Source organism: Onychomys torridus, chromosome 21 (assembly GCF_903995425.1).
Source record: "Onychomys torridus chromosome 21, mOncTor1.1, whole genome shotgun sequence".
Taxonomy (NCBI): domain Eukaryota; kingdom Metazoa; phylum Chordata; class Mammalia; order Rodentia; family Cricetidae; genus Onychomys; species Onychomys torridus.
The window spans coordinates 955,440-982,005 of NC_050463.1; the positions used below are offsets into that span (position 1 = coordinate 955,440).

Sequence of the window (26,566 nt, forward strand, 5' to 3'; positions counted from 1 at the left end):
GCAGACTCAGCAAAATATGGCACTCAGCCTGTCTTTGTCAGTAAAGTTTTGTTTTTTTGTTTGTTTTTGTTTTTAGACAGGGTTTCTCTGTGTAGCTCTGGCTGTCCTGGAACTAGCTCTGTAGACTAGACTGGCCTTGAACTCACAGAGATCCGCCTGCCTCTGCCTCCAGAGTGCTGGGATTAAAAGCCTGCCCCACCACTGCCCGGCTGTCAATAAAGTTTTATTGACACAGCATATGGCCTATCAATGCCAATGAAGTTTTATTGGCACACAACCACGTCCACAAATCTTCTCCAGCTCCTTTGGTGTCCATGATGGAGTGCAGTTGTCTGGCCCACAGCTCTGACCATGTTTACTGTCTGGCCTTTTATCCGCAAAGTTCACCGAACCCCTGGTGCGTCCTGGGCCCTGTTCTAAGAGCTGTGAGACCAGGAGGATGCTGATAACCCTCCAGCAGTCTAAGGAGGAGGGATGGACAGAAAGACACACAGAAGCCGCAAAATACATACTCAGGAATGATACACAGGTGCGGAGGCGGAGGCCTGGCTGAGGCAGGGGGATCTCTCTGAGTTTCAGGACATCCTAGTCTACACAGTGGGACCCCATCAAAAGAAAACAAAACCAAGGTGGATGGCTCCTGGAGAGGAGCTGAGGGTGTCCTTGGACCTCCACACTCACACAAGGTGAACACACATGCTCCACAAAACCAAACCAAGTGACTATTCTGTCATAAAGGCGCGTTTTGTGGCACACCCTCCCTGGCTCTACCCAAGGCCTAAAGAGTAACTGTCTAGGGCCACGAGGCTGCAGTCCGGGAAGCCACGCGGTGCACCCTCTTGGGGACACAAGCCCTGTGTCTTTCCTACTGTGGCTCTCCAGTGTCCTGGGTACAAAGTCTGAGTTAACCTGCTGCCCCTTCACTCACTCTGGCAGCATCATGGGGCTGACCAAACTCTTGAGTTCAAGAGACCGTATCCAACCGTTAGCCCAGGCTGGGCCTCCTGAGGAAGCTGAGTCCCCCCAAAACTGCTGCTGTGGCTATCCCGCGGCTTGGGGCTCCACTTCGGGCCCTCGGCTATATCTGGGCTCTTTTCCTCCCGTCTAGAGCTCAGGGTGACTGGGTCCGGGATCCGAGCGACGCTTTGGGGTGCAGCTGCGCCGGTGCGGGGCGTCTGCGGCCGGCAGGAGGCGCGCGCGGGCGCGCGGGGTGCAGGGAGCGCGCAGAGGCGGCGCGCGCACGAGCCCACCCGGCCGCGCCCGGACAATACCCGGCGCGCTGGGGACGATGCCCGCGCCGGTGCCGCCCCCGCGCCGCGCAGCCCTGGCCGCCAGGCCCTAGAGTCGGCCCTGCTGCCCCGTGCTGCACCGCCCACGGACCTCGCGGGAGATGGAGTGAGTACCGGGCCACGCGCGCTCCGCCGCCCCAGGCCCCCAACGGGGGACCCGGAGGCGACGCGGGGAGACCGTCCCCAGCTGCAAAGGGGAGGGATCGAGCTGGGCCTCGCGCTCCAGGCCTGGTCCTCAATCCCGCTGGAGGCGGGCGGGGGCGGGGGTAACCCGGATCGCACCCACACATCGCTCGCAAGATGCGAAGGAGAGGGGCCCACGCGTGCACGACCCTTCATCCAAGCTGGGCCACCTGTGGGTGGGCGCCCCCCCCCGATAGCCTACGGGACCTCGGGAGTAGTGGGGACCCTCCCTCAAGAGGCAGGGTGCTCCCCGCCTCCCCTCCCCCAGCTTCGGCTAGCCGCTTCTGGAGCTTCCGTGGGTCCCTCCTGCGCGCTGCCCTCCTCGTGGCCTCGCCGGGGGGCGCAGACTCCTGGCAGAACCGAGTCCGGCCCATTAGATGTGTTCCCGAGTTGCGCTGGCTGGAGAGGTGGATTTCTCCGCGGAGAACTAGGCGGGCGGTTCCCTGTCAGGGGCTCTAATCTCATTTGCCCCTTCCCCTCTAAGAATGCCCCCCCCAGGAAAAAGGGGGGACCCGATGGTGTGACTCAAAGGGGTGACTGCGTCAGGTTGAAGACCGTGGTGGTACTCAGTCCCCAACCCCGGGCTGCTGTGAGCTGGGGCCCGTGTGTGTGTCTGTGAGGGAGACTGATGCAGTGGAAGATTTTGTACAGAGCCAGGGGCCCAAGGAGCATGCACAGTCGTTCGGGCATGCAGCCCCCTCTGGGCAACGCGAGGGTGCCCCCCGAGCCCCTTACTCCCACAGGTGGGAAGGATAGGTGGTTGAGAGGTGTTGGACAGGCCTGAGGGTGGGGAAACATTTCCTAGGTCACAGACCTGCCTGCTTGGTGCCTGGGGTCGTGGCATCCCCCGCAGGGCCCCTGGCCTCACCTCAGCCAGCGCTGGGGACATACAAGTCCAGCCAGCTTGGCTTGGCTGGTGGCCGCTCCCCCTCCCCTCCCCTCTCTGGGTGTGTTTCCTACGAGACAACTTTCCTCTTGGGATTAACCCGTGACCCACCACACCCACCGCCGGGTGGGAGCTGTCACGTCCCTCCCTGGCCAAGAAGGCTGGCTCCCAGTGCTTGACTTCAGAAAGCCCAGACAAAGGCCTGGCTGCTCCCCCACCCCGCCCCGGGAGCCCCGCCAGGGGCTCAGGGGAGCCAGCGCCCGGACTTGCCTGCCCCACATCCCCTGGCTTGTTTATCTGTTCGGCTGGCCTGGCCCAAGGGAGCTGGGACAGGCCTGGGTGTGGCGGAGGCCAAGGCTGCGCTGACAGGTGAGGAAACCTCCCCTCCAGAGCAGCGGGCTTTTTTCTGCCTAGGCCTCCATTGTTCTCCTAGCCCTTCCTTTCCCACCGGGGATCCAGAGGCTCAGAGGGGAGTAGGCGATGCCCCAGAGCCACACAGCACACCCGGAGTCCCGCAGCCCCTGCCAAGGCTCTTGTGGGTTCTGGAAGCACCGCGTGGCTCACCAGCCTCTCCCCAGGCGGGCGGTCCAGCCGTTCCTGAGTTGGGGGTGCGGTTCAGCGGGAGGTTGGCCCCACGACGCTGTGAATGAGAGAAGCCTCTATTTGGCTTCCAGTTGACTCAGGGTAGGGTGAAGTTTCCGACTGGCCCAGGCCAGTCCTGTGCGCCTGACCCTCCATTTTCACGGTCCTGTCCCACAAGGGCTGAACTCCTTCCCTGGATGGCCCAAAACATGGGAGATGGAAGGCTGGGGAGAGAGCATGTTCAAGATTTAAAGGTCAGGGCATGGTGGCCCAGGCTTTTAATCCCAGCACTCAGGTGGAGGCAGGTGGATCTCTGTGAGTTCCAGGCCAGCCTGAGCTACAAAGAGAGACTCCGTCTCAACAACAACAACAAAAATACTTAGAGGGTTGGGGATTTAGCTCAGTGGTAGAGCGCTTGCCTAGCAAGCATAAGGCCCAGGCCCTGGGTTCGATCCTCAGCTCCACATTAAAAAAAAAAAAAAAAAAAAAAAAAAAAAAAAAAAACTTAGAAAATTAAGAAAAAGAGTGGGCGGTAGTGGCGTACGCCTCAAGTTCCAGCACTCAGGAGGCAGAGGCAGGCGGGTCTCTGTGAGTTCGAGGCCAGCCTGGGCTACAGAGTGAGATCCAGGACAGGCGCAAAGCTACACAGAGAAACTGTGTCTCAAAAAAAAAAAAAACCAAAAAAGGTATGCATTAAAGAATTAACAGAGGGGATTGCAGAGATGGCCCAGTCTTAAGAGTACTTACTGCTCTTGCAGAGGACCTGGGTTTGGATCCCAGCACCCACATGGTGGCCCCCAACTCCAGTAACTCTAGATCCAGGGGACCCAATGCCCCCTTCTGGCCTCCACAGACATTGCATACATATGCACAAATCCACACACAGACTAAAATTTAAATTAATCTTTAAAAATTTTAAAGACCTAATAAAATTACTTTCAAAGATACGGGTGGCCAGGAGCTGTAGCAATCCTCCTGCCTCAGCCTCTTGGAGTGCTGGGGTATCAAGTTTGAGCTACCAGAATGGAGATGTTGAAGGGTAGGTGCCACCTGGATCCTGACCCACCCCCACCCCACTCCCAGCCCCCCACCCTACCCTGTGTGCCTGTAAGTGACCTGGTATCGGCACCAGGTCTACACTGATAACTGAATTTCAAAGCAAGCTTTGGTTTTCTCTGTATCTATTTGGTTGCTGTGCTTGTAAACTCTGGTTTCATATGTCTGGGTAACTCCGTAATGCTTTTCTCCAGTACAAGGGAATTTGGTTCGAAATGCGAGAGGATTTTTTTTTTAAGCTGAGGATCGAACCCAGGGCCTTGTGCTTGCTAGGCAAGCGCTCTACCACTGAGCTAAATCCCCAACCCGAGGGTTTTTTTAAAATAACTTTTAAAAAGATTTATTTATTACATATACAGTGTTCTGTCTGCACATATCCCTGCTGGCCAGAAGAGGGCACCAGATCTCATTACAGATGGCTGTGAGCCACCATGTGGTGCTGGGAATTGAACTCAGGACCTCTGGAAGAGCAGCCAGTGCTCTAACCTCTGAGCCATCTCTCCAGTCCTGAGAGTTTTTTTAATTTGGTTTTGTTTTTCATGTTTTGTTTTTGTTTTTAGTTATTTGTGGGAGTTGGTCCTCTCCTGCCTTGTAGGTTCTGGGGCTCGAACTCAGGTCGTCTGGCTTGGCAGCAAGCCCTTTTACCACTGAGCCATTTCTCTGGCCCCTGAAATGTGAGTAAAACTTATTCATTTAGAGGATTTGGTTGCTATGTCTTAGTTTGTTATTATATTATTATTTTGTGGGCGGGGCATGGTGCGTGTCTGGAGGCAAAGGACAACTTGCAGTTCATTCTGTCTGTCCACCATGTGGGTCCTGGGGCTCGAACTCAGGGCCTCAGGTTTCTCAGCAAGGACATTTACGTGCTGAGCCATCTGGCTAGCCCTCTCTGCAGTTTTAATGCTGTTCATTTGTTTGAGACATGTAGCCCAGCGTGGCCTCAAACTCACTACACAGCTGAGGAAGACCTCAACTTTTATTTATTGATTTATTTACCTACTTACTTATTTTTGGTTTTTTGAGACAGGGTTTGGGGGCTGGAGAGATGGCTCAGTGGTTAAGAGACAGGGTTTCTCTGTGTAGCTTTGCGCCTTTTCTGGAACTCGCTTTGTAGCCCAGGCTGGCCTCGAACTCACAGAGATCTGCCTGCCTCTTCCTCCCGAGTGCTGGGATTAAAGGCATGCACCACCACCGCCCAGCTGACCTCAACTTCTTAATCTTCCTGCCTCAGCTTTCTGAGTTGTAGCACCACTGTCAGATTTTTTTTTAAGGTTCTTTTTTCTCCCTAAGGCAGGCTTTCACTGTGTAGCACAGGCTGACTTCCAATCTGCCACCCCCCTGCCTCAGTCTCCGAGTCTGTGCCCTTTCTACCCTGGGCCTTTTCTGTCAAGGATTCTCCAGGACCTGCTAGGCAGAGAACCCCCGCCGGCCAGACTGGTGGTGCAGACAGACACAGGGAGGCAGCCTTCTGTGACATGTGCTCAGGTCCCAGTCCCTGAAGGCTGCAGAGCCACAATGTCGGCGCTAAGGCACCAAGGGCATGGCCGGGACTTGTGTTGGGAGCGCACGTCGGGCTGCAGAGGCCATCTGTCTCCTGGAGGGTTTACAGCAAGAAACTGGGGAGGTCAGAGCATGGCAGTGTGTCTGGGAATGTGAGGGAGCCCAGGCTGGCCCTGGGTGCCTCGAGAAAGCAGCCCGTGGAGCCAGCTGCACAAGAACAGCTGTGGAGGGCGTGGCCCGGCCTGGGCACCCAGCAAAGAGGCAGAGGAGGCACGGTGGAGATGCGGGAATGGCAGTGGGCACAGAGGCTGTGGTTTTGTGATGCTAACACAGGGAGATGAGATGTGTCTTTTGTCGTCTCTCTGTCTCTCTGTGTCTCTCTCTCTCTGTCTCTCTCTCTTTCTTGTTGGTTTTGTGTGTTTGTTTTTGTTTTGAGAGAAGGTCCCTCTATGTCCTGGCTGTCTTGGATCTCACTCTGCAGACCAGGCTGGCCTCGAACTCACAGAGATTCTCCTGCCTCTGCCTCCCGAGTGCTAGGGTTAACGAGTGCGCCACCACCGCCACACAGCTCTAAATAAATCTTTTAAACATCTGGAATATTTTGAGCACTGATTGTGACTCAAGTGGAGAATTTTGCACCTGGCCCTGTATCAGTCCACCCGAAGCCAGAGTGTTGAGTGTATGATATGAAGTGCTTTGGGGCCGAGGCTCAGCGGGTACACCACACTCCTGGCATCACGTGACCCTGGGCTCCATCACTGGCATCGCAGAAAGCAGATGTAGCAGCACACACTGCCATCCCAGCACTGGGAGACGGAGGCGGCGGCGGAAGGGATGATCAGGAATCCAAGGCCATCTTTGGCTCATAGTAGGAGGTCCAAGGGTGTTACCTGAACTCCATCGCAAAGGAAAAATGGCCCTCTGGATATGTATGAAACATTTTGTGTTTAGACTTGATCCCATTTCCCTTAAGGGGACATTCAATCTACAGATAGATGCCAAGTTGTTCAACCATCTCCTCTATCTAGCAGCGGTTCTCAACCTGTGGGCAGTGACCCCTGAGGGGGTCAAAAACCCTTCCACAGGGGTCCACATTGGATATCCTGCATATCGGATGTTTACATTAGGATTCATAACAGTAGCAGAATTACAGTTATGAAGTAGCAATGAAATAATTCTATGGTTGGGGGGTCACCACACATGAAGAACTGTGTTAAAGGCTCTCGCATTAAGGTGAGAACCACTGCTCTAGAACATTCCATCACCCCAAAATGAAGCCCGCACCCAGCAGCAGTAACCCTGCCCCTTCCAAATCACCAGCACCTCTGAATCCACTCCCCATCTCTGGATTTTTGGGGGACATTTTCTGTTATTGAGTCCCACATATGATGTGGCCTTTTGTTTGGTTGGTTTTGTTGTTGTTGTTTTTGTTTTTTGTTTTTCGAGACAGGGTTTCTCTGTAGCTTTGGAAGCTATCCTGGAACTCGCTCTGTAGAGCAGGCTGGCCTCGAACTCACAGAGATTGCCTGCCTCTGCCTCCCAAGTGCTGGGATTACAGGCGTGCACCACCACCTCCTGGCTTGTTTGTTTTTTTTTTTTTTTTTTTGAGTCAGGGTTTCCCTGTGTTGCCTTGGCTGTCCCGGAACTCACTCTGTAGCCCAGGCTGGCCTCGAACTCACAGAGACCTGCCTGCCTCTGCCTCCCGAGTGCTGGGATTAAAGATGTGCGCCACCACCGCCCAGCCACCATGTGGCCTTTTGTGTCCCCGAAGTCTATCTGTGCAGTGACATGTGGGAGCCTTGGCCTCTTTATGGCTGAGTACTCCTCTGTGGATGGTCCAGGCTGTGTAGCCATCATCCACCTGTGGACACTAATGGTTTACATGTTAGTTCGCTCAGGTTGTTAGGCATCCAGGCCCCATTATGGATAAATGTGGGTCCCTGGAGTCACTTGAAGTGCTCACAGTACAGGTGTCCTGAGGGCGACGTCCCTTGACTATGTGTCTAGTCCTGCAATCATTGAGTGCCTGCTGTGTACATTGCGCTGGAGACAGAGCTGGGAGGGAAAAGATGGAGCAGCGTTCTTGTGGGATACAAAACGTAAGAAAGTGTCCCTGTGGTTGAGGCTAGCAAGTGTTGGAGGTTAAAAATTAGGATGGTCAGGAGAAGCCTGCCTGTGGAGATCTGGGGGATACTGCACCAAGTGGGCAGAATGGCAAGTCCCAAGGTCCTGGGGTCACAGCAGCCCAAGTGTCTGAAGATCACTCCTGGGAGTGTTCTGGGGGTCGGGGGGAGCGTCTGTGGAAACTGGTCTCTACATTAGACTATGCCAGCGTCCCCGGTCACCTGCGAGGCCCAGGGCAGGGTCCAGCCTCTTCTCCAGCCACAGGTTAATGATCAGTGCCTCTGTCGCACTGGTCTGTGCTGCTGTCCTCTGCGGTGGTGGAGTCTCTGCTCCGTGCCCGCGGCTGTGTGTAATCCTGGGATTGGAGATTAGGAAACTCGATAGAGGGCTACCTGGAGGAAGAGGCTGTGCCCAGTTTAGCTTGGAGGTGGAAAGGCTGGAGGTGTTCAGGGCAGGGAAGGTCGGTTGACGGCTAAGGTCAGGTTAGGGCTTGGAGCAGGCTGGGAAATGCCTGGGGTCTCAGGTCTGAAGGTGTCAAATACTGAGAGCCTGGGAGACACAGGGTACCCTGAGAGAGGGGGCAGCAGACGGGAGGGTTGGGTAGCCCCGCGCCAGAGGCCTCAGTGGGGGAAGGGCTGCGGGGCCAGTCTCCTCACCCGCCCCGGTGACCACCCCTCCCCTCTTGGCCAAGGTCACAGTCAGCATTTTCCTCCATTCAGCTGCAGGAATGTTCTGGGTGCTGGGCTCCACGCCTGACCAACTTGATCCCTCGAATTTCTGTCCTGCTGGACACTGGAGCTGCCCAGACTGTGGAGGGATAAGCATGAACAACAGCGCCCCCCCCCCCATCTCCTATCCCTGCCAGATCCACCCTGTCCGCTGGGTGACCTTGGGCCTGTTGCATAACCTCTCTGGGCCTTGCAAAAACAAAACTGGAAGCCAAGGCTTGGGCTCGGCTGTCACTGGATTCCCATTATCTCATCTGGAGCTGAATTATCTCAGGAGCTAAGAGACGACGCCCTCCCTGGTCCTCAGCCACCCACACACATCAACGAAGGAGCCCAGATCCCCCCAAGTGCTTTAAAATTATCCCGGGAGGTGCGGCTCCTTGAGCTGCAGGGTGAGTGGGCACAGGGTGCTCCGTCTGTAAACAGCTCTGAGCTGGTGCCCGCTGTCCCCAGAGGCACCAGGACAGGCTTGGAGACCACAAGTCACCTGTCTGGGGACACACAGCCCACAGTGCAGCAGCCTGCAGCTCTCTAAAAGTCAGCGTCTCGGTGCGTGTAAGACTTTTGGAGAGACCGCCTCTGGCATTTCCCAGCCCCCAACCAGAACCCGAGGGTCATTCCGTGGGGGCTTCTCCCAGTGTCTTACTGAGTCTCCTCACGACGCAGCCCAGGCTGGCCTTGAGCTTACTGAAAGCCCTCCTGCCTTGGCTTCCCAAGTGCAGGGATGATGGGCATCAGCCACTGTGCCCAGCTCCTTTGGCAGGTGCACACACAAAAGATCAATATTTTTGTTTTTTTTCAGACAGGGTTTCTCTGTGTAGCTCTGGCTGTCCTGGATCTCACTCTGTAGACCAGGCTGGCCTCGAACTCAGAGATCCACCTGCCTCTGCCTCCCGAGTGCTGGGATTAAAGGCTTTTCACGTACATTCCAGCTTATTTTTAGTTTTTGAGATAGAGTCCCATATAGCCCGGGCTGACCCCAAACTCAATATGTAACTGGGGATGACCTTGAACTGATTCCCCACACCCCAGCCTCCTGCATGCTAGGGAAACATCCACCCTCAGCCTCAGCCACGATCACTCTACTCTGTATTTTGAGACCAGGTGTCACTGAGTTTTCCAGGCTGGATTTTAACTCACTATGCCTCTCTATTGCTGAAGTCATGGGTATGGGCCCTTAGATATGACTTGTGTTTAATGATTTGCATATTTCTCCCCTCTTAACCTTCACTGCCTGGTCCAGACCCTTCCCAGAGACATGCGTGGGCACACCAGAAACCAAAATGGGAGAAAAGGCAAGCGCCCTCCCACCCTCCAGCACCGCCCCCCAAAAGCTAGGGGAAGCCTCGCAGCCCCCCCAGCACTGGGCCGGGGGTGGATGCTCAGCACAGGCCCCGCCTCCACACTCAGGGCCTCGCGTTGCCATGGGGACAGGGAGGTTGCCAGGGCAACCGCCTCCCGCGGGCCGCCATCCATCACAGCAGTGGCGCCCGGGGGTGGGGAGGGGCGCGGGAGGGGCTCAGCTGTGCGTGTGACCGCGCGACACAATCTGGGGACGGCAGGGACAGAGGGATGGAAGTTGTCTACTTGGGACGACTGAGAACATTGTTTCTATGTCGGCTGGCTGTGTCCGCCTGCCTTTCGTCCGCTCTGGCGGGGGACAGGCCGTCCAGCTGAGGACACTGACTGCCTTGTCTCTACCTACCCACCAGCCACACAGCTGCCCCTGGGCCCGGCCTGAAGGGCCATCTGGCTCTTTGGTGGGGGGAATAACACACTGGGTGGGTAGCTCCGCATGGCCCTTTTCCCCCTGAGGGTCTTTAATCTTTTTTTATTTTATTTTTAAACAGAGCCTCACTACACAGCTCTGGCTGTCTGGGAACTCACTATGCAGCCCTCTGCTGCCTCCCGGGTGCTGGGATTGTAGATGTGTGCCACCACTCCCGAGGCCCTGGGTGTCTTGGCTGCCAAAAGGAACTTCTCACCTCTGCTGTCTTCCTAGAATGGAGGAGGCAATGTGGGGTGTCCTCTGGTGCACAGGAGCAACTCACGAGTGTAGACTCAGAGCTCTAGATGTTAGCATTCCGCCTTGGAGAAAACTCACCAGGCTGGAAATGCAAAGGGTTTGAGTAGGCATCTCAGTGGTTGCAACAGACTGAGTGAGGTGGAGGTGGGAGAGGCAGAGAGCAAGCAGGTAGATGTGGGCTAGGCTGCACCAGGTGGGGGCCTCTGGAAGGATGGTGTGAGTGAAGGGTTTTTGGGTGGAAAGGGGGCAGCTGGGAGGCAGAGAGGAGGGAGGGGACAGTAGAGGCCTGGGTGGGGCTGTAAGGAAATGAGAGATGGCAGAAGGAGGAGCTCCCAAGGGTGCTGTGCAAGGTCCTCCCAGCAAAGCTGGACCGAGTCTTTCCTGAATCCCACTGTGGAAGCCTCACCGAGGACACACGGAAGAGAGGAAAAGCCAGGCCCAGAACTAACCTAGGTGACTCCGGGACTCAGCAGGCTGAGGCAGGAGGATGATCCAGGCCTGTATTGGCAATTTAGTAAGGCAATGTCTCAATAAGAAGTAAGGTGCTTGGTGCACGCCTTTGATCCCAGCACTTGGGAGGCAGAGCCAGGCAGATCTCTGTGAGTTTGAGGCCAGCCTGGGCTATAGAGCGAGATCCAGGACAGCCAGGGATGCACAGAGAAACTGTCTGGAAAAACAACCAACCAACCAACAACAACAAAATAAAACAAAAAAGCCAAGCTGGGTGGTGACTGAGGAATGACACCCAAGATTGGCTTCTGGCATCCACACCTATTCGTATACATGTGTACACACACACACACACACACACACACACACACACACACACACACACAGAAATAGGGTGTGGTCAGGGTGGAGCCCCGCCTAGAATCCCCCAGTGAGGGGCTGGGGGCGTGGTCAGGGTGGAGCCCCGCTTAGAATCCCCAGTGAGGGGCTGGGGGCGTGGTCAGGGTGGAGCCCCTGTTTATCACAGGTTCTGGATTCCATCCCCAGGCCTGTAAAAATAGATAAATCAGTGTGTGCTCACTCCGCCAGGTCCCTGGGAGGCACTGAGAGGGGAAGGTGCTTCCTGCCAGGAAGGGAGCAGCTGGACAGGGTCACCTGTTGGGGCGTGGGAGCCAGGTCACCTCACAGGCCTCAGCGAGGTCAGGAAACTGAACCCAAAAGTGGGGGGTGGGGAGGTGCTGCTGGCTCCAGATTGTCTGGACGGACTTGGGTGGAGGCAGTTCACTGGTGGGGGCTGCAGGACCAGTCAAGCCCTAGGTAGACCTGTCTCCTACTCCTGAGTTGCACAGAGGGAAAAGCTGAGGCCCAGAGAGGAACAGGGAAGCCTGACCTCAGGCCAAGGGTGTTGAACATGGCTGTAATTTCAGTCTCCGGAGATAAAGCATAAGGAAATGGGGGTGGGGTGGGGGAGGTGACTGAGGCTAACCCTTTCGGCCATCTGCCTCAAGAACGAGGGGGCGCCGGACACTGGCTTTGCTGACGCCTTGCTGTGGTCTCTGGGATCTTGGGCTGCTTTGAGACACCACCATTCTGTCATTTAGTTTGCAGGGTTGGGAGGTTGATGGGGACTGGGCGTCCTTGATCCTCCCTGTGCCTGGCTTGGTGGAGAGGAGGGTCCCTGGGAATCCTCCTGACAAGTCTAGTCTGCCCTGGGAGGTGACACTCCCTCTTTAATTCTGCTGCCTGGTGACCTCCTAGATATCCTTCCTGGCCCCAGCCTCCTAGCAACCTTTCCTATACACATCCCAGGTGTCTAGCCGCTGAGGGGGTCCCACCTGATGGGCGATCGCGGGCTAGGGGTGGTCCTGGCTGGCTGGACGCTAAGGATCTAACTTTTTCTCCTATGTGCAGGGTCCTGGCGACAGACACTGCGTTCCAGCAGGAGCGGCTTCAGGCCATCGCAGTGAGTTCCTCCCACTGTGGACCTGGGGTCATGAGTGGGTCGGGCAGGGTGGAGTTCTAGGATTCTCGATGCACAGTCTGGGGCTCAGACTGCTTGGGTACAGTAGGCAGAGTTACCTCGGGGTCCCCAGAAGTGAAACGGTGGGGAGACTGAGGCTGGCATTTGTCACAGCTCAGGCCCACAGTCTGCTAACACTCCCTCCCATGTCCAGGTCCCCTGGCTGTCTTGGGTACAGTTGACAGGGGTGCTGGGTCTCCTGGATCTCGTCCGGGGTGGGTGTGGACCTGACCTGGTCTGTGCTCACAGGAGAAGCGCAGAAAACAGGCGGAGATCGAGAGCAAGCGGAGACAGCTAGAGGATGACCGCAGACAGCTGCAATACCTCAAGGTGGGGTGGGGTGGGGTGGGGGGGTGCGGGGCGCGGCGGCCGGGGCGGGGCGCGGCGGGGCACGCTTGGGGTGGACCCAGGCCTGTGTGGGCTGTTTCTCTAAAGTGGGTCTATGTCGTTCTGTCTGGGGCCTGCCTGGGACTCCTGGCATGTGTGACCCTCGGAACGGTTGGGACTAAGGTCACTGTAACTCCAGTTATGACTTCCAGCCTGACCCTGGCTGACCCCGACACTGACCCCATTCGTGACCCTAACCTTAATACGGATCCTAACCCTGACTCTGATCCGACCGCGACCCTACCTGGATTCTGAGCTGCCTCCTCCCCCAGTCCAAGACACTGCGGGAACGCTGGCTGCTGGAGGGGACGCCGTCCTCAGCCTCTGAGGGCGATGAGGATATGAAGAAGCAGATGCAGGAGGATGAACAAAAGACTCGGGTCCTGGAGGAGTCCATCGCCAGGTGGGCAGCAGGGGAGGGGGCCCTGCGGGGTGACACAAGGCCAGTCCAGGTGCATGGGGCGGGGACACTTCTGGGGACGCCCCTCAGGGATGGGCAGGCGTCACAGTGGACGGTGGACACATCCTGCCTTGGGTTCCTCCTGCATCACATCCTGACACTTGGAGGAGTCTCTGAGGAAGGGAGGGACCGGCACCAGCCTCCCGAGGGCTTCCTGGCGCCAGGCCAGCTGGCCTTGCAGCCCTCCTGGAGACCACAGAGGCAGCTGGGCCTGCAGGAAGCCCGGGACGGGTCGGGACAGTAGCTTTGCCTGTGGGGCTGGCACAAAACACAAGTGTTTCGACAGGCGGCTGATGACCCTCGGGGTCTGGCTTGGGGAAGAGAGGTGGGGTAGAAGGAAATGGCTAACGTCGACGTTGCCTGCAAGCAAGGAAGGCCCCCATGTGATTCCAGCCTGGCCGTGGGAGCCCCTGTTTTGGGGTTAGCTGGGGTGCCCCTGTCCACTTGGGGAGCATTTTAAAGATGGCATGAGACTCCTGCCGGTTAAGGGAGCTAAGTGCAGTCAGCGGAGTGCCCGGGCTTCTGTTTTCCTTCCTGAGAACCAGTCAGGGATCCGGGTGAGTGTTTTCTGAGGTTTTGTTTAGGTTTTTGCCTGGCTGGTGGAATCAAGGACTTTAACCAGGCTGGGACGAGGCTCCACCCCTGCCCCCTCACTGGGGATTCTGGGCGGGGCTCCACCCCGACCACGCCCCCAGCCCCTCACTGGGGATTCTGGGCGGGGCTCCACCCTGGCCACGCCCCCAGCCCTCACTGGGGATTCTGGGCGGGGCTCCACCCCTGACCGCGCCCCTAGACCCTGACTTCCTGTCCTACCTTTTTAAAAAAATTCTTTGTTATTTTTGCTTTTTTCAACCTGGATCTCTATAGCTCAGACTGACCTTAAACTGGCAGCAATCCTCCTGCAGCGGCTAGCTAGTTCTGGGATGACAGCGGTGTACTACCGTCGCCTGGCTCTGCCCTAATTGTTGTCTTGGGATTCGTGTACTGAAGTCTTCTGATGCTTGTGACAGTGACATATTTTTTCCATTGTCCCTACAAAGCTACCCCTTCCGGTCAGTTGTGAGAGGGAAAACAGGCACACGGGTTTGTTTGAAGCAGCTTAGCGCATGTGGGCTCAGCCCTGCTGCCTGCTGGTGAGACTCGCAGGCTGTCCAAAACGTGGGCCCGGTGAGATGGTTCGTGGATAAAGGTGCTTGCTGCCAAGCCGGACGACCTGAGTTCGATCCGCAGAGCTCACTGGGCGACGGCCACACTGCACTGTGGCATGTGTGCACACACAGACACTGTGTAATGATAAATAAATGTAAGGGGAGAGAAAGAAAAGTTAAATTCAAGCGCGGCATTTTGGGGCACGTCTTTAGTGCCAGCACTCGGGAGGCAGAGGCAGGTGGTGGGTCTCTGAGTTCGAGGCCAGCCTAGTCTACAGAGCAAGTTCTGGGACAGCCAGGGCTACTCAGAAACCCTGTCTTGAAAAAACAAAAACCTAAATTTGAGGAGCCGCTGTATGACCTTTCTCCCTCTAAAGGCTCGAGAAAGAAATTGATGTCCTGGAGTTTGGAGAGTCAGCCCCAGGCGCCCCAAAGGAGAACGCCACAACCCCGAGCCCAGCCCGGCCCCTGTCTGCAAGCCCAGCCAAGGAAGAGCAAAAGTCGGATGCCTTGGTGAATTCTCAGCAGGTAAGAGGCTCCTGGAGAAGCCAGCCCTGCATTGCTTGGCCTCTTTGGGCTTCAATTTTGTCTGTGTAGAGGCAACTCCATGCCCAACTTTCAACAATTTTGTAGATGAATTAGTGGACAGTCAGGCCTTGGCCCCAAATGGATCCCACCCTCGGGTTTCCTTGCTTTTTTTTTTTTTTTCAGTTTTCTTTCTTTTTTGTGAGGGGGTGGGTGTTGTGCGTTGAACCCAGCACCTGAGTCGTGTTTGACAAGCACCCAACACTGGTCCACATCTTATCCTAGTATTCGTATTTTTGTTTGGTTGTTTGGTTGGTTGGTTTTGGTTTTTTCAAGACAGGGTTTCTGTGTAGTTTTGGTGTCTGTCCTCAATCTCACTCTGTAGCCCAGGCTGGCCTCGAACTCACAGAGATCCGCCTGCCTCTGCCTCCCATGTGCTGGGGTTAAAGGCGTGGCCACCACCGCTAGTATTCGTATTTTTAACTACTTATTTATTATAGTATCCTGGAATACATGAATGTGCCACGGAGGCCAGAGGCCCCCCTGTGGAGTCAGTTCTATCCTTTCAACCTTTATGTGGGTCCCAGGGATTGAACCGGTGTATTGACAGCAAGTGCCTTTGCCCCGTGAGCCACCATCTTGCTGACCTGAGTTTTGGATCTTTTGAGACCACATCTCACTGTGTATCTCAGGCAGGCGTGGAACTGCTCTTCCTGCGTCTGCCTCTGCAAGCCTGTGCCACCACGCCCAGCTGTCCACGTTGTTTTTTATTTATTTGTTGTGTGGGTATGGTGTCTGCGTACACGTGGGTGCATGCGCATACAGAGGCCAGTAGGCATGTCATGTTGGTTGATCTCCACATTATTATTATTTTTTAAAGATTGGTGGATTGATTTTAGAGCCAGGATCTTACTCTGTAGCCCTGGCTGTTGTAGAACTCACAGAGACCCTCCTGAGTGTTGAGATTAAAGGCATGAGAAACCACACCTGCCCAAAACCCATTTGATGGAGGGAGGACCAGAGTTAAGGGTCTGACTTGGGGCCACTCAGCTGACCGGAGGGGCAGGGCTGGGGATGAACTCACAGCCTTGTGCATGCTGGGAAAGTGTACTGCTGCTACTATGGAGTCCTACCCCAGCCCTCGTCTCTTGTATGTTCTCCTGGATTTCGGGGAGACCGAAATGATGTAGGCCTGAGTGCTGGCCCCTGCCTGTTGGGCACGTGTACATCATCAGGGACCATGGCTCAGAAGAGAGAGCAGACCTATCACCAGACAATCCCTGGGCACTGGGAGACACACCCTTCCCCCAAAGCGTCTAGGTTCGTGGGGAGGGTGGGCAGGCTCCCCGAGGGTGTGGGTTTTGAAGGTTGGACAGGAGCTCTCAGGCACCACAAATTGACAGGTTTTGACGGAGACCCCATTGGGGCTGGGCCTGTCTCCCCACGGCTCCCAGCCCGCAGGTCCATTCTTCAGCTGAGGATGGGGCTTAGGTCAGTGGAGGCTGAGGGGACAGCTCTAATCCTTCTCCTCTCTCTTGCAGACGCCACTGGGCACCCCGAAAGGTAAGCTTCCAACTGGGACATGCGGCCTCTGGTGCCCTCTTGTGGCCAGAGGCGGGATGGCGGGTGAGTGTGGCGGGGCCGCAGCACACTTTATGGCTCAGGAAGCTGGTCGTGGTGGAGGCCCTGGGCCAACCTGTCCACATCCACTCTCTGTGACGTTGTCCCCAGCCAGATAGCCTCTGGCTCACACCTGTAAAATGTCACGCCTGTCATCCCAGTGCTGAGGGCACCAAGGCGGAAGGATCTGGGCTTGCTGGCTGGCTGGCTCAGCCTAATCAGTGGGCTTCAGGGCTGGGAGGTGGCTCCGTTATCAGGTGTGCATACTGCTCTTCAGAGGACCTGGGTTCGGATCCCTGCACCCACGTCAGGCAGCTCACAACAGCCTGTAACTCCAGCCCAGGGGACTTGACTCTGTGAGCACCTGCGTACACACACACACCGATTAAAATACAATAAACTGAAAAAATGCCCTGCAAGGTAGATACCAACTGCGAAAGACATGGAATGTCAACCTCGGACTTCTACATGCACGCTCGTGTACATGCCCTCATGATAAGTACATATATCACACACACATTTTAAAAATAGAGAGATTGCCAGGCGGTGGCACACAACTTTAATCCCAACACTCAGGAGGCAGAGGCAAGCAGATCTCTGAGTTCAAGGCCAGCCTGGTCTACATGACAAATTCCAAAAATGGAGATATATAAATATCATATGTGTGTGTGTGTGTGTGTGTGTGTGTGTGTGTGTGTACATACATATATATATGTGTGTGTGTGTGTGTATATACATACATACATACATATATATATATATATATATATATATATATATATGTCTCATATATAAGTACACTTTTTTTTTTTTTTTTTTGGTTTTTCGAGACAGGGTTTCTCTATAGCTTTGGAGCCGGTCTTGGACTAGCTCTGTAGATCAGGCTGGCCTCGAACTCACAGAGACCCGCCTGCCTCTGCCTCCCGAGTGCTGGGATTACAGGCGTGCGCCACCACCGCCCGGGCACTAATAAGCACACTTGCACACTTTTTAAAAACAGTCTTATGTGGCCAGGCTGGTTTTAGACTCAGTGTGTAGCCCAGGATGACCTTGAACTCCGGGTCCTCGGTACTGGGGATGACAGTGCAGGGATGGGACCAGTGATTCCTGCATGTCAAGTGGGTACTCTGTCCACTGACCCCCAACACAGCCTTATTTATTCATTTATTTTTGAGACAAAGTCTCCATGTACATAGCCCAGGCTGTCCTGGAATTCACTATGTAGACCAGGCTGGCTTTGAACTTAGAGAGATCCCCCTGCCTCTGGCGCGCAGCACCAGGCCAGCCTGGGTCTTTATTTTCTGAGATCTCTATTGAGCATGTGTTTCCTGCCCAGTGCTGCTGGCATGGCTGACGATGTGGCCTTAGGACTCTCTGGCCGGATTTGCTGTTAATTATTCATACAGAGAGTGTCTCCGCTGTAGAATTAAAAATTAATAATTAAAAGAAAATCCACACAGCCCTCTCAGGGATTTTGTGAAAGTCATTTTGGTCTGAACAGTGAGAGGTCTGTGGAGCTCTGCTGGGCTAGCTATGGAGTGAGGGACCCTGGGCATGCATAGGGCTGGGGATGCAGGTATGATATTTGGGTGCAGATTCATGTGTTGGGGTCTGGGGTGCAGGTGCATATATTGGGATCTGGGGTGCAGGTACATATATTGGGGTCTGGGGTGCAGGTGCATATATTGGGGTCTGGGGTACAGGTGCATATATTGGGAGTCTGGGGTATGGTTCATGTGTTGGGGTCTGGGGTGCAAGTGTAGGTGTTGGGAGTTTGGGGTGCAGGTGCATGTGTTGGGGCCTGGCGTATAGGCACATATATTGGGGGTCTGGGGTGCAGGTGCATATATTGGGGGTTGGGTGCAGGTGCATGTGTTGAGGTCTAGGGTGCAGATGCATGTATTAGGGTCTGGGGTGCAGGTGCATATATTGGGAGTCAGGGTGTAGGTGCATATGTTGAGGTCCAGAGTGCAGGTGCATATATTGGGGGTCTGTGGCACAGGTGCATGTGTTGGGGTCTGGGGTACAGGCATATATATTGGGGGTCTGTGGTACAGGTGCATGTATTGGAGTCTAGGGTGCAGGTGCATATGTTGAAGTCTAGGATGCAGGTGCATATATTGGGGGTCTGTGGTACAGGTGCATGTGTTGGAGTCTGGGGTGCAAGTGTATGTGTTGGGAGTCTGGAGTGCAGATGCATCATATATTGGGGGTCTAGAGTACAGGTGCATGTGTTGGGGTCAGGGTACAGATGCATCATATATTGGGGGTCTGGAGTATGGGTGCATGTGTTGGAGTCTGGGGTGCAGGTGCATCATATATTGGGGGTCTGGAGTGCGGGTGCATGTGTTGGGGATCTGGGGTGCAGGTGCATATATTGGGGATCTGAGGGTAAAAATGAATGTATTGGGGTCCTGGCATGTGCAGGTGTTTGTGTTGGGGGTCTGATGTTTCAAGTGAGTTAGGGAGTCTAGGGTTCCAGTACATATTCTGGGGAGTCTGGAGTATTTAAGCCATATGTGGGTCTGGCCATGCCTGTGGACCAGGTATTTTGGGGGGTCTGGACTCATGCTCATGGAGGGATATTTTGAGGGGATCCCATGATTCTGTCTCTGACTCCATCTTTTTCTCCACCCCGTGCCTGGTGTAGAAAATCGCATGTCCTCCACGCCGGTGCGGACTCCGGGGGGATCCACTATGATGAAGGCAGGTGGGTCAGACCCCACTCCCCACCCTGGTCTAGCTACCATCTGAGACTCTGTCTGGGTCCTGGAGGGTGGAGCTGACAGGGTGGGGTTGGTTCACCCAGACCTCGATACCCATCTGCTTTGCTGTGACACACCCACCGGCCCATGCTTCTCCGAGAAGACGGGCCCAGCATGGGGGCTCTAACCCAGTGCCCAGCAGCATCCATTCCTAACCTCAGCCTGGGGACCCAGGGCTGGCATACAGGCTGAACATGTTCCCACACGCCTGAACACGCTTGTGGCACATCCTGCCTGCTCCAGGGGCCCGGCATCACACTGACCTCACCTGGGATCTGATGTGATCCGTACCCAAACCCCAGAATGATTAGTTGATGACTAGTCTAGACAAAGTCCTGGGGGAGGGAGGACCACAGGAGGACTAGAATTTCTAGCACAGGGTTCAAGTTCGTGAGGCTAGGGACGTTTCTTAATTCAGAAGGTGCCTTCAGAACCACTGTTGTATTAATACCAGATGTGGCCCCTCCCATCCCCCCATGTCTCTTCAGCTAGTGAGCGAGGCGGCCTTGCAAGTAGGTATGTAGGTATAGAGACAAACGATTAACCGACAATCGGTTATTCAGTCAACAACTGCTCATGGAGCCAGGCATGGAAGAGGGGGAGTTGGTACTCTGGTGGGTGAAGGGGCACCATTCAGTTAACCGGGTGAGGAAAAGGAGGAAATGATTTTCAGGGCCCTAAGGCTGCAAGAAGGATCTCTCAGGGACAGCGGCCAGGCTTCCCACCCAGCTGTGTGCTCACTAGTGCCCTCTGGTGGCTGCATGGGGAACAGACCTAGGCCGAGGCCACCTCTGGACCAGGGAGACTGTTTTGGGTGGGTGCAGTGCCCTGTAGGTCAGCAAGGGAAAGTTCTAGACGTGTCCAAAGGTGACTTTGAGAGGACCCAGCCGATGAAGATGGACATCAAACTGCAGTGGAGGCCTGGGGACCCTGTCTGGCTCAGTGTGAGGTCGGCTGGGATGTAGATGTGGCTGCTGCGGCTTGGCACCTTTCATGGCGCCCTGAGGAGGCTTGACGGTGGGGGACATGGTCAGTGCCTGGGCAACTGCTGTTAAGATTCATCTTATGGCTCGGAGGTGGCGCACGCCTTTAACCCCAGCACTCGGGAGGCAGAGGCAGGCGGGTCTCCGTGAGTTCGAGGCCAGGAAGAGTCTAGTGGCTCAGCAGTGGGCGGAGATGGAGGGACGTTAGCCTGGGCTGTGGGTTCTGAGCAGAAGACTCCAACTCTTGGCTCTGTGAGCTACGGAAAGGTGTGGAGTGGGGAAGGCCGTGTCCGGGTGCTGTGGCCCGCTCCCCAGTGTGACTGCCATCACTGCTCGGCTCTGCTGCTACCTTTCTTCCTTGGCTTGGCCACAGCCTGGCGGGAGGCGCCTGAGGGTGGACGGGCTGTGGGGTAACCCCGTGCCTCTCGTGCCAGCCATGTACTCGGTGGAGATCACGGTGGAGAAGGACAAGGTGACCGGGGAGACCAGGGTGCTGTCCAGCACCACACTGCTCCCCCGGGACCCACTCCCTCAGGGCGTGAAAGTCTACGAGGACGAAACGAAAGGTATGAGAAGCCGTGCCCGCCACAGGGGCACCCAGCAGAGCCAAGGGCCCCGCCCAGCCCTTTCTCCCGGCCAGGTCAGTCACTCAAAACCTGGGCAGTGTGCTGAGCACTGAGCTGGAACCTAGAGGCAGGTTCAGCCATCGCAAAGCTCATACCTGCCACTCAGAGAGCTGGGGTGAGGAGGGAGCTTCTCAGAGACCCGCAACTGTACAGCCAGAGAAGGGGACAGTGCACGGGGTAGGAGCCACAGCTTGTGCAAAGGCCCCGAGGCACGCGGAAGGTGGATACTGAAAGAGGAAGAACTGTGTGCTACAGGGGTGGTCTGGCTGGAGGGGTGCTGGGAGGTTTAGAAGAGATCGGATTTTTATGTGTCTCTGGTGCTGGAGACAGAAATCAAGACCTCCAGAATGCTAGAGAAGGCTAACAACTAAGACAGCTCCAAACCCACCCGGGATTCTAGGCTGGGCTCCGCCCTGGCCACGCCCCACCCTGGCCACGCCCCCACCCCTCACTGGGGATTCTAGGCGGGGCTCCACCCTGACCACGCCCCCAGACCTGACTGGAGGATTCTAGGTGCCCTAAACACCCCCACCTCCAGCCTTCACTGTTGGATTCTAGGCTGTTATTTCCAGTTTTGCTGGAAGGTTTTAGAGGTGTTTTCCAGGACTATGCTGTGGGGAAGTCATCTTGAGGAAGCTAGGGTACATCTAATCAGAGATGATTTTAGCAGGAGCCATAAAGTCAAACTGGTCTCCACCCCATCCTCTTTTTAAGAAATAAATACATATCCTGTAATTCTCCTTTTTACAGTTTGTGGTTTATGAGGTTTGGTCCTTGGTGTACAAGCATTCCATTATCCCAAAGGAAGCCTCCCACCCCCATAAGCCCATATGGTCCCCAGCTCCCATCACCCATGCATCTGCTTCCTGTCTCAGGATTGGACTATTTTGAGCATTTCCCATCATGGAATCCCACGCTGTGTGACCTTTTCTGACTGGGTTTCTCTCTGAGCAGTGTCCTGAAGGTCGCTCCATGCTATGATGTGTGTTAGGGCCCTCACTCCTTTTCATGGCTGCATGATACTCCAGCATGTGGAGGGACCATGCTGTGTGTGTTTGGTACCGGGCATGTTTTTGTGTGAACACACGCCCGCGTCGCAGGCGTGACTGGTGTAGGGCTTGCTGGCCCTGATGGATGTGACTGTTTATGAAGGACACTGAGTCTGGTATCTCTTGCTCTGTTCCACTCCCAAAGTGGTTACACACATCTCACCCTCTGCCATTCCATCATCTCCGCAGTCTCTCTGGGGACCCAGAACCAGCTAGACTGGACCCCGGTTGCTTAGCAACAGCAGGGGATCTGTTTCTTTGGAGACTGGTGGAGTCTCATCTCAAGATCCCAGGCCCATGGGAGAAATTTGACCCCACCCTCTTCACCCCAATACCACCAGGAGGCCAGACACAGGGGCTCCTCTTCCCTGGGGTGGGAAGCTGACATCTGGGGGTAGTAGCCCTGACCCTTTCCTGGATCCCTGGGGCCACTCTGTCTCCTCCTCTGCCATCTAGGATTCCAGAGGAGTTTGCCCGGCTGAAGTCCGGGTTTGTTTGGGGCCTGTAGACAGTCGATCCCCTCCGTGAGGAGACACTCCCTTACATAACTCACTATAACTCAGGAAGTGACAGCCAGGTCTGCTAGTGTGCACCTATCCTCCCAGCACTCAGGAAGCTGAGGCCAGGAGAATTGCTACCTGACTCTGGAGCCCATGGCAATCCTCCTGCCTCAGTCTCCTTGGGCTCTGGAACGACAGGCGTGCACCACGAGAGCTCTCACAGTGGGCGTCTTCCACGGCCTCCCGGCTCTGCCCTTGCATCCCCCGGCTAACTCTCTCTGTGTGTCCCTGCACAGTGGTTCATGCTGTGGATGGCATCGCTGAGAACGGAATCCAGCCGCTAAGCTCCTCTGAGGTGGACGAACTCATTCACAAGGCCGATGAGGTCACACTGAGCGAGGCAGGGTCCACGGCTGGGCCAGCAGAGCCTCGGGGACTCAGAGAGGACGCCACCAGGACCACACCTTCAAGGAGGGAGATCACAGGGGTTGAGGCTCAGCCAGGGGAGGCCACATCAGGCCCACCAGGCATCCAGCCCGGTCAGGAGCCCCCGGTAACCATGGTCTTCATGGGTTATCAGAATGTGGAAGATGAAGCCGAGACCAAGAAGGTGCTGGGCCTCCAGGACACCATCAAGGCTGAGCTGGTGGTGATCGAAGACGCCGCCACCCCCAGGGAGCCCGCGCCACTCAACGGCAGTGCAGCTGAACTCCCAGACACCAAGGAAGAGAACCAGACGGGGCCCTCGGCCACCCCCAGCGATGCCCAGGATCTTGACATGAAGAAGCCTCGCTGTAGATGTTGCTCTGTCATGTGAGCCGTCGGGGCATCCGTGTCCCCGATCCCTGTCCTACGCTCCACACTCCGCCCAGCAGCCCGGCCCTCCCCGGCGCCTGCCCACCCTCACCCTCCGCCTCACAGGCCCCAGACATGTGTGGTCCCTATGCACCTCGATTCGAGGGTGGGGGTGCTCTGCCCATCGCCACACTCCACACTCACCCTGAACCTCTGAGCCGTGCATCTTCCCTTGGTGAGAGACAGGCCGACCCATCTCAGATCCCCTAAGAATGGGGACCCCCCACTCCAGGTCACAGCAGGTTTACACGCCCATCAGGGTCTCAGCCTGGTGTCCCTTTGTCACCCCAGGCCAGCCTGTCTGTGCCTTACTGCTACTTTTGGGGAGTCTCCGAGGGGACCAAAAGAGAGGGTCTCCTGGCCAGTGCGCCAGTGGCCTCATGCGGGCAGGCGGGGTGAGGCCACACTTCTTTGGAGACTCAAAGTCTCCAAGTCCTAGGGTGGAGGACGAGCACCTGTGGATTCCTCCCAGTAAGTAGCGGAGCTCCCAATGGGGGTAGCCCTTCACTGGAGATGGAAACATCGCCCCCAAGGTGGGGTCATTGTTGGCAAGGCCCCAAGTCAGCCACTCCCTGTCCTGGGTCCCTCCTACCATGCACACACTGGGCCCTTCTTCCTGGTGCTAATTTTGGGACCCTTGGAGTCACCTCTGTCCTCTTCTCTAGTTGGCTTGGACCAGGGTCCTGGGTTTCCCACATACCCTATACCCCAGAAGTCAGGGGGTACATCTGCCAGCGCTGCGGAGCCTAGCATTCCTAGGCAGGTTTAGGTTGTCCCACACACGCCTTGGGTGGGAGTGAGGGAATCCCCCATCTGCCGCCTGGCTGGACAGGAGCCATGGCAGGGGGACACCCACCTGTGGGCAGGCAGCAGCAGCCACTTTAGTCCCAGAGGCGCTGGCCTGCTGCGCACAGGCGCTGGTTCAGCCCGCCCCACCCTCACTGGCTTTGGAGGACCACGCCCAGTCCACGTCCCTTCCTTGGGACTCCAGCCTGGTGTGTAGGGTGCAGGACCACCTGTCACTACCGCAGCTGCAGTAGGGGCACGCAGAGGCCACAGAGTCCGTGTCCTGTCCTTCTGTGGCCTGGAGGAGAGGCGCTCTCCCCTGAGGGGTGACCCGTGGCCATGGCCACGGTCATGGCACCCCTTCCTCTTCCTCCTCTGAGTCTGCCTGAGTCCCTCGAGCCCTGAGCCTCAGCTGAAGTGCCCTTGCTGCCCCCTTCTGCTTTCGATGTGTGACGAGGCCCCACCCTTCACTCCCATGTTCTTGACTTTCCCAGAGAAACAAATTAAAAAGAAAAAGTGTGCAAATGTGCAGAGCCAGGTCGACGTAGTTCTTGGGTTTCATCTGGGCGGGAAGGGGTGCGGCCATCGGGCGAGGAGGGCGGCCTCCTGGTGGTGGAGCCATAAAAAGCCTGGCCCAGCAGGACACAGGAGAACGCCTCTCCTCTGTGGCCACTGCACCCCTCAGGGTGAACCCCTCACTGTGGATCTTCCCCCAGGACTCTGCGGCACCTGGACAGGTGAGGGGCAGCTGTGGGCAGCCACCCTGGGGCTTGGTCTTTGCACCCGCCACACCCATGTCCTTGGGCTGTGAGGTCGGGATAGAGAGGTCCCCATAGACACTCCTGACTCTGAGCTAGGTCATCAGCTGGGCATACCGGAGACCCCATTTCTTTCTGTGGTATTTGAGAAATGTTTCTCCCTTGGTCTCAGTTTCCCTCTCTGGATAGAAGAGCTGGCTGGGAGCCCTGTGTCCCCAGCATACTGGGTATTCCAGGCTTGAGTCAAGTCTAACCTAAGCCGGCCTCAGACTCGTAGCCATGCTCTTACTTGGGTTTCTTGAGTGCCAAGATGTCAGGTGTGTGGCTTCAATCTGGAGCCGCTTTGAGACTCAGTTTCCCTGTGAAAGGTGGTTTGTGCATAAGTTGGGGGAGAGGGTTACTGATTCAGATCCCACCTGACCTGTGGGATTGGATGTGTCCCCCACTTCAATGTCCACTTCTGCTAAACAGGGGTGAAGGGGTACCCCACACCCTGGCTTTGACCCTCTCCACAGTCCTGTGTGGTAGATGGGCTCTTACCACATCCGTCAAGTCCCCTTGGAGTCACAGCTGGGACCACTGACTGGCAGGAAGGACAGAAAATCAGAGGGGCCCCACAAGCCAGCCCTGGGGGTCAGGTCGGAAACCCCAGCACTGTGTCCTGGGGTTCCACAGACCATGGGCTGCCAGAGCTACTTGGACCCAGAGGGAGATGGTGGGTGCCTTGACCATCGCCAGCTTCTCATGGGGCTAGGGTGTGAGCCTTACCTGTGTGGCCTGCTCCTGGGCATTTATTTTATTTGTTTATTTTTGAGTTTTGGAGACAATGTCTCACTCTGTAGCCAAGACTGGCCTCAGACTAATAGCAATCCCACAGCCTCAGCTTCCTGAGTGAGTGCTGGGTTGACAGGCCTGTTTCTCTGTCCGTGGTTTCGCTGGGTATTTCAGAAGGCTTCATATTTCATGGGGACTTTTGTGTGAATATGACCTGGAGAATTCCCATTTCCTGGATGAGAAAACGAGGTTCAGAGGGTTGGGCTGGATACAGCTCGAAGCCCTGCTGACCCCTCCCAGAGAACAGCGACCTGAGACCTTCACCCCGAGTTTCACAATCCCAGCCATGGCGCATTCCAGGCTGGAGACAGCTACATGTGTCCTTCATTCTCGCTAGATCAAAGCGGGCGTCCACTGGGAGAGACAGACATTCAAAGGGGTCCCACAAGCCAGCCCAGGCTTGGGATTCAGTCTCCTCATTCCACGAGAGCAACAGGCTTTTGTGTGACCCTGGGCAGGGGTAGTCCTCCATCAGCTGGACTGAGAAAGGTGGGAAGCCAGGCAGAGGCTCAGTTCCGGCTGTGGGGCCAAGGCCCGCGGCGGGCACGGTGCCCGCCCTTGTCGGCCTGAGTATCGCTTTTCTGTCTTCTCTGGACTTTGTTTCCCGTGTCTGGGTGGGGACGGGGAGGAGGGGCACACCTGCTCCTGGGTGAGGCTTCTGTCCCCTTGGCAACATGTGGCCGGGGCGGAGCCCAGGGGGCCTCCCTGCAGAGGACAGAGCCTGAGGCTGGGAGGCAGCCTGGGCACCTAGAGCTGGCAGGTGAGGCTGGGGAAGCAGAGAGGCCAGAGTGGGGAGAGGTGAGGAACTGTTTACCGTGTGCCTACTCACAGAGTTGGCTCATCTGTAGGGAGCCCCCCCACCCCCTCAGTCTATACCTCCACCACCCTTGGCCCTGGCTGGGGCCCATGTTGTCCTCCTGGATCTGA

At 56.1% G+C, this 26,566-nt stretch overlaps 1 protein-coding gene across 2 annotated transcripts; it reads left to right on the top strand.

Moving 5' to 3' along the window:
* The first annotated feature begins 1,208 nt into the window (after positions 1 to 1,208).
* Palm (paralemmin) lies at positions 1,209 to 24,580 on the top strand. 2 transcript variants are annotated; one of them, XM_036170299.1, is made up of 9 exons: positions 1,209 to 1,395; positions 12,235 to 12,286; positions 12,593 to 12,673; positions 13,003 to 13,133; positions 14,716 to 14,866; positions 16,405 to 16,426; positions 19,134 to 19,193; positions 20,666 to 20,797; positions 22,703 to 24,580. In XM_036170299.1, exons 1-9 carry the CDS (start codon positions 1,391 to 1,393, stop codon positions 23,221 to 23,223), a joined length of 1,155 nt encoding a protein of 384 aa, XP_036026192.1. In that variant the 5' UTR covers positions 1,209 to 1,390; the 3' UTR covers positions 23,224 to 24,580. The 2 variants fall into 2 exon arrangements, with proteins under 2 accessions (XP_036026192.1, XP_036026193.1); XM_036170300.1 differs by lacking the exon at positions 20,666 to 20,797.
* The last annotated feature ends 1,986 nt before the right edge of the window (positions 24,581 to 26,566 follow it).